The sequence below is a fragment of the Lepidochelys kempii genome, chromosome 3 (genome assembly GCF_965140285.1).
Source record: "Lepidochelys kempii isolate rLepKem1 chromosome 3, rLepKem1.hap1, whole genome shotgun sequence".
NCBI lineage: Eukaryota > Metazoa > Chordata > Testudines > Cheloniidae > Lepidochelys > Lepidochelys kempii.
Genome location: NC_136382.1, coordinates 197,866,981 through 197,882,332, shown reverse-complemented (window position 1 = coordinate 197,882,332; position 15,352 = coordinate 197,866,981). Strand labels below are relative to the sequence as shown.

General features: G+C 38.4%; 1 protein-coding gene across 3 annotated transcripts in view; it reads right to left on the bottom strand.

Annotated features, from left to right (window-relative positions):
* KIF16B (kinesin family member 16B) overlaps positions 1-15,352 on the bottom strand; it is a 243,748-nt gene that overhangs the window by 124,246 nt on the left and 104,150 nt on the right. For all 3 annotated transcript variants that reach the window (XM_073339553.2, XM_073339554.2, XM_073339552.2), the window contains exons 13-15: positions 8,182-8,301; positions 7,598-7,649; positions 6,216-6,353 (exon numbers count right to left, since the gene is read on the bottom strand). In XM_073339553.2, coding sequence (XP_073195654.1) covers positions 6,216-6,353; positions 7,598-7,649; positions 8,182-8,301 — 310 coding nt within the window. The remainder of the gene's footprint in view (positions 1-6,215; positions 6,354-7,597; positions 7,650-8,181; positions 8,302-15,352) is intronic.

Here is a 15,352-nt window from a genome sequence, read left to right as displayed (position 1 = left end):
AATGGCCCTACTGGAGTTTCCTGTTAGACTTGTGGTTATGGCATTTATTTCAGGTGATCTAGACTTCCTAATGTATATATACTGGTAATGAGAGCAGCAAGTCTATCGGTCAAAATAATTATACAACTAAAATGGAAAACTGACATCTTCAGATGTGAGCAATTTTGCTAATTTGCAGAAGTTTCTTTCCAGTGTAGTGCGAGATCTTTAACATTTTGTCTGAATACTTAGAAGAGCATGAGTATCAATTGGTATAGTCTCCACTGATTCTTAAAGTAAGCATTCATGTTTGTTTCTGATTGTAAGTTATTGTGTATATTGTATATAATGTGGATGCCATCTTGTTCCATGGCCTCCCTTCCTTTTTGTTCTACTTTGAACAAAACTTGGCCAAAAAAAAGTTTTAATAATGTATTTGTAGATATTATTTATACATTGGTAATGCCTGCAGATTCTCCTTATGCTCGGTACTTTGCACACGCGGAAGTGCTTTATAACCTAAATAAATCTGGCAGACAAAGGGCATGAGAAAGCAGGTGTTATCCCCATTTTTCCAATTTTCCAATTTGGAACAGAGGCACAGAGTGCCTGAGACACATGCGGTGGGGAAGGTTACACAGGAAGCCTCCGGCAGAGCTGGACATTAAACCTAGATTTCCTGAGCGCTAGTCTAAGGACCTAAACAGAAGATCATCATTTATTAGTGGCCAGTACAACTGTTTACTGCAGTGGCTTTGTTTCTAGAGTTGCTGTCCTAAATCATCAATTTGCTTTTGACAATATTCAAAGATTATTTACAGGCAATATTTTAATAGCAAACAGCAAGAACACAGTTTAATTTTGGCACAGCAGTCTTCTTAAAATATTTGTCAGACAACTCTCTTCTTGAAATGGTTGATGAGGGATGAATTTAAATACCTGGGGCATGTAGTGTGCTCTCAATTCATTATGGAAATCAATATAGAAAAAGCTTGCAAAATAGAAACATCCTTTGCAGACGGCACCGAATGTTGGCATTATCACACAAAAAGGTGAAATCAAACATCCTTTGCTTTCAATTCTGGATTATAGTAACAGTGCTATTGCATTTCATCCCAGTCTAATCTTAAAAAGATTTACTGTTCATGAAGGTTTGTGTTGCAAAGTCATCTCGATACCATCTCTGTAATTTACGTGATGCAGTTGGCCTTTCTGTCATGAAATGCATTGACTATACTTTTTTATGAACGCACATTAAACAGATTCCTGCTGGTCATAACCACTACAGCTTAAGTTGTAAAACTATTTCCATTCTACCACTATTTCATATGATTATAATTTCCCCAAATATATTCCTTTTCATTCTTGGTCTCTGCTGGAAGGTTATTTTGATTAGTTTTAGAGGGTGGAGGGGGACTGATTTCAGTGAAACTCCTTAATCTATTTCAGAGTGTAAAAATCATTCATTGTAAAAACTTTAACCACCAAATGAAAACAACAAACAAGTCAACTGAAATTTCAGAATCAGTATGTAGATAAGCATTATTGTTTCTGCAAATCTGACAAAATGGTTTTAAAAATAAGTAGGAATGTTTTAAACTAAGTGATTACGCATACAAAGGAGGACACTTCATTGTTAGCTGCACATTTAGATTGTTATGTATCTAAGGTACTTACATGGCTCCCATCATTATAATATCTGAATGCCTCACAATCTTTAATGTATGTATCCCCACAAAACCCTTGTAAAGTAGAGGGAATGTTATTTTTTCCATTTTACAGATGGGGATTTACATTTTACAAACTAACATTTTAGTATTATGCTTTCTATTACTTAAGCGTGATTATACAATTTTTATTCCAACTTGAGAGCACTTATTTAGGTTAGTATCAACATTAAAACAGAACAAAAAACATATTTAAGTCTAACCAAAGTTTGCACAATATTTGCTAAATAAGAGGTCACATTGTATAATCATGTAATATTGAGCAATGCAATTCCCCATCAGAATGTGAGCAAAGTGTACAGTTAACGTTGTCATGGGAACAACTGGATCTGCTATGGGCTGCGTGATTTATTAATTTTTTTTAATTTAAGTATCTACATTCAGGAAGAGTGTGAGTAAGTGGCAAAGGAAAGGGTTTATCAGACAGCATCAATAGGCATGTTCCCTACCACTCGCGGAATTCTTATCTGGTAATGGAATTGATTTCTCCCCACTCGTATCCAGTTTCAACAGAAAAAAAAAAACATTTGGATGAAAATAAAATGTGCACGTTCTGCACATTATATCACCACACATATCCCCACCATATTGAAAAAAATTGTTGCCACCATTAAAGCTAACTGATGCATAGTGAGAATCTCCCTGGTTGTAAGGCAAAAGTTATTTTTAGTTGAATTCTAAAAAAAAAAGGGGGGGGGGATTTTTTAAAGTAAAAATGTGATGGTATTTTGGCCTAAATCTGGATCCAAACTGGTTTTAGGCTTGGATTTATTCCAAATGGAAAACAGTCAAACATTTAAATATGTATTTAATGCTGCTGAAAATCTTGTAAAATGTTTTTTATTAGGTGAAAATATTACAGTAATTACAGTATTACAAATATTACAGTTGTATTTAGACAAAAAGCACATTAACTAGAATTTACAAATGTTTGAAGTAATTTGGAGAAGGAAGTGATAATTATGTTCATTTATTCCGAGGGAAATCTAAACACTAACACATTTCTAAATAAATGGTAATTTACTAATGAAAGGACACATTTAAATGTCTCAGCAGTAAATTACAAATACCGAGAGCAGATATTTAAAGGTGCTGAGATTCCAGGTTGAGAAAGTAAACATTAATAATCAGTGGTAAGATACGTGTATTACAGAACAGCATGACAAGTAGCTAGCTAATGAGTTCTGTGGGGGGGTGAGGGGTGTGTGTGTGTGTGTGTGTTAATAACTTTAGCACCCTTGTGGCCAAGATGGAGTCTGCTCTGCAGGCATCTCTGTCCAAGAAAAGGCATGTGCAGGAATATAGCAGGGAAACTCCCTTCTACCCCAGGAACACCTCTTCCACACCCCTGGAGTAAATACACACCCATCTAGTAAAGGCAACTAGGCTGGCTCCTTCTTATTTCAGCTCCTTTGCAGTTATATGCCTAGATGGATACAGAAGTAGCTACACTGCACCACGCCATCAGCAAGCATTCAATGAACCACAGTTTGAGAATCACTGGCTTAAACAAACAACAGAAAATCCTGATGAAATAATTTTAACAAAGGAAAAATTCCTATACTGGGCAGCAAAACCTTATCTGATACAGTCACATGATTTAATTCAAATACTTCTGACAGCAACTCCAATCTGCCCCTTCTCATGTGGACTCAGCACAACTGAGGAGAGCCTCACCCTGCATAGTATACTAAAGGGCTCCTCCACAAATCCTAACTCTTGGTATGCAATGGCCACACTCACCCCAGTTGTGCTTGGGATATGCTCTGGCACTAAAATTTCACAAAGACTACAACAGACCACGGCCAATACAAATCTGCAATAAAATGTTTAGACATTTTATTAGGGAGAAAAGACAGCTGCTTGCCAAAAACCTGGTTCAAACCAACAACCTCTATAACTTATCCAATGCAAACCCATGCAGCCCCTACACCAAATATTCCAGAGAAAGTGAAGGGGTCAAGAAAACTTAACTGTACTTGCAGTCTGCACCATAAGAAAAATTCCTTCTCATCCCCAAATGAATTTAATCACCTAAACCCTATAGGATGCCATCTTTCCATGGCAAAAACTGTGCCACCAAATCTAACTGAATTGCCTATACCTAACCCCATTCACACAATTATCCTCCTACAACAGCAATTTTGGGGGAGTCTAGGAAGATGGGAAGGGGGATGCTTTTGTTGCTGGGATGGAGAAATCTGCTTCTAGCCCTTTGGAATGGTGACCCAACTGAATCAATGAGCAGGCTTGACAATCCCTAATCAAGCCAACTAGATCTCTTGTCTCTTTCCCTAATCCTCATGAGAGGAACAATCACTACACAGGCTTGAGAGAGGGGAATGGAGTTCAAAATTTTAGCTCCTTCTAGGGCCCAGCTGAACTTTGCCCTATTTAAGGTGAGACAGGCATTACACTGAAACTGAACTCCTTCACACCTCAGTTGTTAAAGTGCAGTTTGCCCTTTAATGTCAATGCTTTTAGCATTATTCAAAGTTAGGATTACATTTTTAGGTGCTTAAAATAAATTGAAAAATAAAAGTGCAAATAACCTTAAAAATATTAATGAAGGTGAACAGAAAGAGGCAGAGTGCTTCTTGTTCTTGCCAGTGATAAAGGCAGGCTACAATTTACCGTAGTTCTATGAACATATTCCCTGCATTGTTGCATGGATCCAAACAGTAGAGTGGTTGCAACAAGTGCTCCCCACCCACCTTCTTACCTTTTCTTCCCTCTTCTATGAATAACCCTCACTTACACTTCAATGGACTCACACCAAAATGTGTATCAGAATGCTTACCAGATTCTGGAACACTCCTAGGATTTACTGCCATAGTTGGAGTGTGTGTATGGCCATTAAAAGGAGGGAGCATGGAGATATTTTGAAACAAGCAACTAACTTTACAGAAGAAACCCAATGATTTCTTCAAGTTAAATGTTCTGAGTTCACAAAAATCACCAGAGGTGAATGAAATGGCAATACTGTAAATATGAAAGTCCTCATTCATATTTGGGTGACACTACAAATAATGAAAAATTACCGAGCCTCATACAATTTGGGAAGTGTTGTACTCTGTGCTTCAGATGTCATCATCAGCATGCTGGGACAGGCTACTGCCAGTCAAGTAAAAGCAATTCCCCTCTTATGTTGCAATAAGTTGACAAATTTATGACGTGGCTGCCAATGTTGAAGAACAGTTATTTACAGGAGTTCAGGAGAGAAAGTACTTCTATATGAAAATACTGATGTGCTTTCTGCCCAAATTAACATTTGTTCAGTATGAGTGGGAAAGATCCATACATTAAGACTTCTTGTTTTGTTGTCCACTGACGCAGGACATGCTACTGGAGGAAAGGTCTCTGAAGCTTTCCAACAGACAATTCTTGACACTGGGTTGGATTGGCATGATTGTGCTGCTATTTGCACTGATGGTGCCCAAGCCAGGACAGGAAAACACAGTGACCTTGTGACTAGACTCGCATCTATTTCATCCCAAACTATTTGAAAATTTTCAATTCACCACCAAGCTCTGGTGGCAAAGACAATACCAGTGGAACTAAAAGAGCTACTTGATGAGACTATAAAAGTTATGAACTTTAATAAAGGGAAGCCCACCATGGGTTCTCCACTTGGGGGCTGCGACCCACAGAGGTGTCACAATCACCCAACGCTTCATGCATTGCTATATGAATGGGGGGTTCTGGGGTAGTCCTGGAACAGGAAAGGTTGAGAACTTCTGTTTGAGGTCAGTCTAAAAACTTGAGCTGGTGCAAAATGTATCCATTGGTGCCTCCCAATGGCAGCACAATGCACCCGTGCTCCATGATCTACACTGGCTGCCTCTTGGTTTCTCGATTAAATTTAAGGTTTTGTTTTTAAATCTACAAATGCCTTAAACAGCTTGTGATTTTCCTGTTTGGGACGTCACCCCTCTCCTCATACCATTCTCCTGCAGCTGCAGTCAGCAGAGGTGCTTGAGCTGGATCGCCATCTATTTAAAAGGGATTGGCAGGAGTGTATGTTCTCCATGAAGGGCCTGCAGGTCTGGAACAAACTCCCTCTGTCCAAAATAGTCCTGCTCTGTTGGCCTTTAGGTACTTGGGAGGCAAGGGGGGGGGGGGGGGGAAGAGAGGGAGTAGCAAACATGGACTAGCATTCCTTTTCATTATTATAGATATACAAACAATCTGACTTTTAACCTTTCATAGCCTTCTCTTCTTGTATAAAATCCATAAATTCAAATATTTAATAACAATGAGTGTGAATTCATAACAATGGTTTAAACTTATTAAACATTCTCTTTCCATTATAATATTTCTCTAGTTCAACCACAGAAACCTAAAATAAAGGCTCTACTGATTATTTTGGGTAGTGAGGGAGGAGGAATGGAACAGTAAAATTAAAGCTGAATTTAACAACTGTATCCTTATGATGCAAAGGCTTTTCACAGTTATCACCAGGGAGAAACAAAACACTATGAGAGAAAATATGTTTTTCTGAGCAAATACCTTGGTTTAGTTGGGTGGCCTCTGTAATCTGAATTCCATTCACAGAACACTGTGCTCCATTCAGTGGTATTAAATTCACTGTACCGCTGAGATTTTCAAACACGCAGTGCTCACTTTCCAAATCAACGCCATGAAGAACTAAAACACCCCAGAGCAAAGAAAAGAGTTATTTTCCTAGCATTTAATAGGATTTTTTTTTCATTGATTTTGGGTGCACATCACCAGGCATTTGAGTATGTATTAGTCACTTTACTCTGGACAATATTCTGTGTCTTCTCCATCAACCCATGCGGACATTTGATTTGCCTCTTTTTTGGTAGGGACAACTTTTCTTCTAATTCCACTGGACAATAATGCCTTCCAGACAAATCATAAGTTGGGGGAGCAATTATTTTTATCTGCATGAGTAACTTCGGAACAGTTAAATTTAATCTGAAAATACAGGATGTTTATAATGTAGACTACTTAATACTTGTCTGCAATCACAGTTATTAAAGGATAGCTCAAGATAGAACAGAACCTCAGGTTTCCCATCCCTGTGCTTAATCCTCTAGACCACGTAGCTTTTTTCCTTCTCCCTCTCACTTCCCACATGAATTTTTATGGAAAAATAGCTTCTGTCTTTCACCACAATCAGATAATCATACCCAATTTTGTCAAACATTTCAGAGTCCGGGACTCACTCTAATTTAATGTTTACAAACACAAAGCCAGGCATATTTTGACCAAAGAAACTCATTATAAATATTTGCGCAATTCTAATTTCTCAAATTATACCCAAAGGATATGATTTATCAGCAGAAACTACAATCAATGTCACTAGACATAACATGTGCCATGCAGTACTCCAGAATTAGCTCTCATTCCAACATGAAGAGAATATGCAGGTCAGTTTAAGTAGGCCTTGTCTCTATCAGCCTGGGGAGCTTCCAATACGACCATACAAAAATACCGTCAGCATGCCAAGAGGTTAAGCAAATGATCGTGGTCTTGACTACAGCAGTTTACTACACAGAAAAGGACATCATCATCATAGGGCACTGTTTCAGTTTTACAATGACCAGGTTAATAATGCATCTCATGGTGCATGGGTCGGAAGGTCTGCCAAAACCCACGAACTATTTTAAAAATTATACTATTAGACACTCTTTGAGCCAAGTCCCACTGAATTATGATAATAAAAATCACTGTATTGAAATGCAGTTCTCTTGTGTATTTTGTTTTTTAAAAGAGTATTAATGTACATTCATAATCAGCAAAATATATGAATATCAGTAACTAAAGAGGAGGGGAAATTTTAAACATGTTATATGTTTGGATGTTGGAAGAGAAATGGACATTACAAGGAAGGATGGATGTGAAAAATGCCTCAACTTTCTTACCAATGTTCTGTTCTGTGGCAGCATCTTCTCTGCCGACATACGTTTGGCCCTCCTAGACATGGAAAAAAAGCTATTTTTTTAACTCTTCAAAATAAGATTAAAAACGTATCCTATTACTCATCCCCACGAACACAGAACTTCGGATCAAAGTACTGTTTACACATAGTATTTTGATTATCTAGTAACAATTTAAAATTGCTTTATCAGACAATCTTTATTATAAAACATTGTTAGTTCAAATTTTACTTGGACTGAGCAAAACCACCTTGATGGTTCTTAGGCAATTAATCTATATTTGGATTTCAATTCAAGCTTTATAACAAGACGAATGAAAAACCACTAGAGCTCACAAGAATGTCATATGTCTATCGTAGGTTCAAGAGTTGACCCTCAGGATAGACCTACGCTCTAATTGATTCATATTTTAATTTGAACAAGTTATAGCCTTTTTACAGATGATGTCACAGTGCTGGAGAAATGTAATGATCACTTACTATAGATTATAAATTAGTACTATAATTAAAGTTGTCCATTTAAAAAGCATGAGGCAGACAAAGACTGCGGAAGCACAGAAGTGTGTTTACCTTCAAGTGATACAAGATGATCCCAGTACTGAGAAGATCATCATCAATGCCAATGAGGTGAGGCAGTTCTGAATCTAAAACGACACCAATTCCTTCTTTCCTAAGGGCTAAGGTTTGTTCCTGCAATGACAAAATTTACTTTATTCTCAAAGCAGAAAAAGGGTATTACTGTTAATTCTCTATTTATTTAACACTTTTTAATGAATCAGTAAGGCAACGTCTACACTGCACATCACCTGCGTGTAAGGTATGTGTAGCTACACAGAGAGGAGAAAAGCAAGCTGTGACCACAGAGGAGGCAGAAGGGAAAGCCTCTGGCAGCTTCTCTCTGCCCATGCCCTTCTCCACTGCCTCCCTGTCAGAGCTCTTCCCTCTAGAGCAAAACCTTGGGCAGTGGGCAGCTGCCAGAGCCTGTTGCCAGAGACTTTCACTGCAGTGTGGAAAGTCTCCGCAGCTTCCCAGTGCTGGAGACTTTCCCCGCCACAGTGAGCTGCTGGAGCCTTTCTCCACCGCAGGAGTCTTTCCTTGCAGTGGGGAAAGGCTCTAACAGCTCCCTGCGGTGGGGAAAGGCTCCAGCAGTAGGAAGGCAGCTCCAGGACACTCCACTGCTGTTTTTAGAAGGGGTAAGCACTGTTTGGGCGAGTAGAGAGCCCAGTATGGTACAGACCCAGAGTTCAACCAAGTCTATGTTCTACTCACCTAAGCAGTGCCTCACTGTCTACACTATTATTTATCCATGTTCGGGGGGCATGTAGCATATGTATTCTACACTCCATCAAAATGAATGTGCAGCACAGACATACCTCAAGTTGGACACTGTACAAAAGGTCACAAGGAAATAAACAAGACTGAAAAATTAGATTTCAATTTTCAAATGGGAATTCCAAGCTTGCTATTCAGAAATTCTCTAAATGGGTTATTTAGGACTAGTCAGTAAAGCAGATTAGGAGGATTACTCAAAAGAACCCTCTAGTAATGCTGGCTGAATGGAAGTTATGTGCTACTTTTGGTGTTGTATGAAGAGTTTGGATTTTCATATGGGATTTGTAAGCATAAGGGATGGAAAACAGAGAGTTCTATTTGGTCACACTTTAAATAAACAATCTTCCTCAATAATGAGCCTGGAAGACTGAAAAACCAACAAGCTTGAGTAATTAGTATAACCTATAATGTAACAGAAGAAGCATAGAATATTGACAGCAATAAATAAATAACAGTTGCAGCCATAATTTCAATTGTACACAATTCCTCAAGTGCTGGATTCCATTGGGACTACTCAGAGAGAAAAGTACCATTCAGCATGAGTAAAAGTGCAACCTTTAAGTGCTAAATGATTTCTGGTAACATCTTTAAAGAATAACATATTGATGTATATAACAAGATTAGAAACAATAGCTTGTTTTGAAATAAGGTTTCGTATAATATTTACATAAAATTAAAAAACAAGGTTTAGATATAAAGGTACCTTTATTATTGAAGTCTGGTTTTGGTTTTGTTTCGGTTTTAAATATAAACCACACAGCAAAACTCCAGGATTTATTTTTTTTATACAAGTGAAATTGACATTGTAAAAAAAAAAAAAGAAATTAACAAATCTCACAGCTGTGTATCACAAAGCATACACTTTTCTAGTGGCACTTCTAAACACACAAGATATATGTCTAGTGACAGTGGAATGACTGTTGCCTATTCATTTAATTGATATGACCCCTATCGGTCTTGCAAGACCTTACAATGTTTGCACACGTGGGCTGACTTGCTATGCAAGGTCCCTTAAATACAGAAGCCTGACATAAATCTGAACAATATTTTCCAACATTGCCTCTGTCAAGCCAAAATGTTACAATGACAAGACAAATACCCCCAAACAAAAACCAAAAAACCCCACAATGGTAAAATATGAATTAAAGTTTTCAAGCGTTCAGAAAACAAATGATTTCATGATTAACGCTGCCCTGCAGCTCTCGGACATTCAAACTGCGTTCGGCAATTCCTTGATATTGTAGAAATGTCACCTTATAAAACTAAAATGTAGAGCTTAAATCATTGTTCGAGTGAAAAAGTAATTTCAGACAAAAACATCTATCACATATTAAATATTTATTAAGAGCTACTCATATACGTACTTTATAACGCTTCTATATGACAAGACTGAATACTTCAAAACACTACAGGTTGATGGCCGTTTGCAAATTGCTGGCAGTTTTGGCCCAGCGCAACACATGAAATATTTAAAGTTAAACATATTTTTTCAGCAGAACAAATCACTTGCTAACATCCCTTGCTCAGGCAAAAATAGGCTTGCTAGGTTGTCCAGAAATCATAACTGAGGGAGAAAAATCAATTATGAATAATTAAGAGCAATGAAAAATGCTTCTCCTTTCGGCTGGTAAACAAAGTTTAAATTTACTGACAACCATTAAAAATAAAATGGTTAATTATGATTTAAAAGTGATGTGTTGTTCATTTATTCAGATCTACAACCAGAAAATCAACTGAATTCCATGATCAATCTCTTATTTTGGCCATATTCCTGAAAATTACATACACATGCACCCTATTAGTGTATGCATTACAGACAGAGCTTGTAGCACCAGCACAGTTAATGTTACCCAACACTTTACAATTTTGCTGAACTTAAGCCATTTGGGCCAGGCCAGCCGACAACAATTCCAGGCCTCAGTGCTGTCCCTAGGCAGGTGTGGGGCCCAGGGCAGAAGTGACGAATCTGTCACTTCTGGGACCAACCCCATCACTTCCACGACCGACCGTGCTGGGCTGGCCAATCATGCCAGCCCATCATGCCAGCCCACGGGCCCCCCCAAAGCATGGGACCTGGAGGGGTCGTCATCTCGCGTGCGCCTAGGAGACCTGCAGCCTGCCTGGGTGATTTCAAAGGGTTACCGCAGCAGTGGCGGCCCCTGGGCAATTTCCCCCTTCCCCATCAGCGAGCCTGATTTGGGCTGAAAATCTTCCATGCCAGGTGTCTGCCTCACACTGAGGGACGTGCGGTTTTGAAACTTTCAGCTAGAATGTTTATCCATTTCTGAGAACAACATTAGGGGAAAATACACTTTTACCAAAGTTAAAAAATAGTTAATTGAGAGAGTCTAGCACCCCTTAGCTAAGGCTGTAAAGTGGTCTCGGTGTCACTAGATAGGACAGAGCACCTCACCTAGGTGGTGTGTGGGTTATACATGCACTACCCTGCAAAAGGCAACTGAGCTTGCTCCATACTGGGGTTTCAGGACTAAGCAGGGCTTTCCTTGCAATTGCTCCTTTTGGCAACCAGAGACTCCTTGGGCACCGGAACCAAGATGAGGGTTCTGTTTCTCTTCTGCTCTCAAGAGCCCTCTGATAGCACCCAGGCAGTGTGGAGAAGAAAGAAGCTGCCTGACCTGTGAAACCACCAGGAATCACATTCCCCTTTAGTGGATGGTTCACATAGAGCACAACAGCCTACTACTGCAGTTACTCCATTAGCGCAAGCTGTAGAGGTCTGTCTTGTAGATCTAAAAGATCCACTCCTGCCAATGACCTATTTGGGGGTCAGTATGGTTACATATGATACAATGTGTTTGTCAGATTTCTTTTTTAAAATCACCACAGTGTCCTATTTCATCCCCACACTGTCCCTAGTGCATGGACTCCCAAACATGAACAAAAGTTCTGAGAAAGGAAGGCACAACAACCAACTTCAAGGATACCCTCCACATGAAGTTGGGACACGTTTTAAGAAAAACGTACACCATGAAGAGAAACTTCCTCTGAACTGTAGAACTCAGAAATACAATTGCACACAGTTTTTTCATTAGGATTGCATCAGTCCACCCATAGCCATTATGGGGGCACTTTCTTGGGTTCTTCCAACCTCGGTTTCAGCCAGGTAAGCTCTACAGAATACTATAGAGAAAGGTGAAAATTCACATCTAGCTTAATCAGTGTGCTGTGAGTGGGTGTGGGGATGGAAGTTGAAGAGGGAGAAATTTTCTAACCCCAAATATAGTGATCATTTTCATGCCCAGCATGTTGTAAATAAGGATCGTTATCAATTACTACCTCGAAGTTATGAAAGCAATAGTCTCTCTCTCTCTCTCTCTCTCACACACACACACTTTGCTAACGTCAGTACAAGAAAACTTGTCTTTCCCTACTGCAACCCCTGCCAGAGTAGGGGAGATAGGGTCAGCAAGAGAGCAAGAATAAATCCTACTCCTACTGGCAGCTTCTTTTAACTCTCGTTAAGGAATGATCAGGTGAGTTTTCGTACCAAGACCTGCTATTGCTCCCTCAGTGCTGTCTTTCTCTCTCCTCCCTCTCTCCCTCCCTCCTCCCCCTCCCCGCCACAAGGTCACTGGAATGCTGTCACCCAAAGGTCAACCTGTCCTTTGTGGAAAACCAACAAGTAAAGGGAAGGCACCAGAAGAAGGAAGGCCAGGCAAACAGAAATAACCCTTGCATCATCCCACAGGTCACAATAAGGTCAGTTCCCATGGAGGCAGGATCCTCATTTTAAATAAGTCAAAGGTCTATAAGCATGCCATATTTATGAGGCAAATAACTGCTTAGGCTTATTTCATGGCTTGATTCACCTGGATTTGTACAGCAATTTTTCAAAAGCTGTGAACCAATTATTCAAATTACAGAGTGAAAAAGCTCAAAAATTATCATTTTGAAAATGAATAAAAACTCAGGTTTCTATTTTTAAAACCTGAAGATACTGAATTCATCTTCTCTACACTTATCACTGAACAAAAAAAAATATCATTGTATTCATAGGCTGTTGAAAATAATACAATAAGGCCAAAGAGCAGAACACAAAGTATCAAACAATAGTATAATAAGCTGTAGTTTTACACTGAAAAGTGACTTCGTAAAAATTATTATTTTTTGGAATCTCACTAACTTCCAGATCAAATGTGCTCAGTTGACAAGTAAATGGCCAATTCAGGAAAGCATCCCTATTCAAGACAGCACTTCAGCACACTTAATTTGAGCAATGCTTAAGCACTTTCCTGAATCAAGGCTACAAGAAGAATGGGATTTTAGTTGTTTATCTAAATGACAGCCCTAGGTTCTTTCTTGTTCTCACATGGTCAGAAACCAATATTCTGAAACTGCAATTTCTTTAACAACTCTGTGGAAGACATGAGTGCTAAAACAGAATCCCACTCACTCCCCCAGAACTATATTAGTCTGTAGCGCTAACTGGGAATCAAATCTTTTATGGCCCAATCCCACAATGAAGATCTACTCATTACATTTTTTTTTAAAGTATGGTGCTAAAATACTTGTTTGAATCTTTGGGCTAGGCATGTTGAACCATGTAAAATGTGTACCATAAAATATGCAGTTTGTGTAGGTAGAAATTCAAACACTGTTTTAGTAACTTTACCTGTATGGAAACTGCAAATCACGTCTCGTATAAGTTTTCTTTAAAGCCAACAGTACAGTTACTTGAAGAAATATAGAGGGTCCAAAGTACACTTCAAATATTCCCTTATCAGTATAAGAAGTAGTATAATATTGTAATCATCCGATTAGTCACACTTTCTAATGCTATTGACATTGCACATATTAAAATGGTAAATAATTATGACACTGCCCTTTTAATAATCTGCTCCAAGAGGTTCAGCTTAATTTCCATTACACTTTCCACTGCAAAAGCTTAATTCTTTATTTAAAATATTAAACAGTTAACTGTTGACACACAGTTCAGAGAACACATTGCGCAGACATTTCTGATAAAACAGAACATTACGTTGGCTGAGTAAATTGTCCAGATGTCTATATCTAAATTATGCAAAAATACGTCATTCCAAATTAAAGAAATTATGCGTAAAAATATGCAATGGCAAAAGTCCCTGCATTAGTAGTCAATGAGACTCCATAACCAGAGAAGATTCTTGTGGTAACAGGAACTTTGGGTGTACCTGAACAAAAATATGTTATAATATCCTGGGTTCACAATGATAGAAAGTTTTCTGTGATCTGGCGCTAACATTTAATGCCATATTAAAAAAAAAACCACAGACAACTATACACAAAGGCAAACTTCAGAGTAGCAGCCGTATTAGTCCGTATCCGCAAAAAGAAAAGGAGTACTTGTGGCACCTTACAGACTAACAAATTTATTTGAGCATAAGCTTTCGTGAGCTACAGCTCACTTCATCGGATGCATTCAGTGGCAGGCTGTCTGTAAGCAAGGACTGGCCTGTCTCCCAAGATCTGTGAGAGTGATGGGTCGTCCTTCAGGATAGGTTGTAGATCCTTGATGATGCGTTGGAGAGGTTTTAGTTGGGGGCTGACGATGATGGCTAGTGGCGTTCTGTTATTTTCTTTGTTGGGCCTGTCCTGTAGTAGGTAACTTCTGGGTACTCTTCTGGCTCTGTCACCTTACCTGATCACTCTCGTTACAGTGTGTATGGTAACACCCATTGTTTCATTTTCTCTGTGTATATAAATCTCCCCACTGTATTTTTCACTGCGTAGAAGTACACAAGTAGTCCTTTTCTCAGTACACAAAATAAGTTCTTAATTCATAACTGGTTTTCCTCCAGCTATATATTTATGTTTTTACATGATTCCTTTTAAATACTTGGAAACTTGAAACTAATCTGTTTCCTTGGAAAAGGAAAAAAAAAAGTCTCCATCATTCTGCATATTGTAGGATTGCTCATGAATGCCAGGCTGCTAAAACAGTGTTTATTTCTTTAATTTCAAAATAAATAAGTTACAGAGGAGAAAGAATTACATAGACTATGCATTCAGAGAAAAAAAGTCAGTGAAACAGTGGCCTCTTCTTTATAGATAAGTGGAGTTCCTGTGCAATTTCAAACTGAACTAAAAGCACTACAATTTTAAATACAAAGGAACAGGAATAGAGTCAGCTAAAGTTTTCCTTGTTTTTTTAAGGCTTTCATGACATTAGTGTATCTTAATTTTGAATACATTTGCATTTCTTTTAATATTCTATGTGAAATCTTTAAAAAGTCTGTCATATAACTATGCCTTTAAAAAGTTAAAAAATACCATGAACACAAATGAAAATGAATAAATGCTATTAAAAGCTACACATTACACTTAAACTTTATGTTGCTATACTGCAAGAAAAGTTAATCCTCTGTTTATATAGCACTTATCTTTCAGAAGAATCAGATAACTTCCTTCA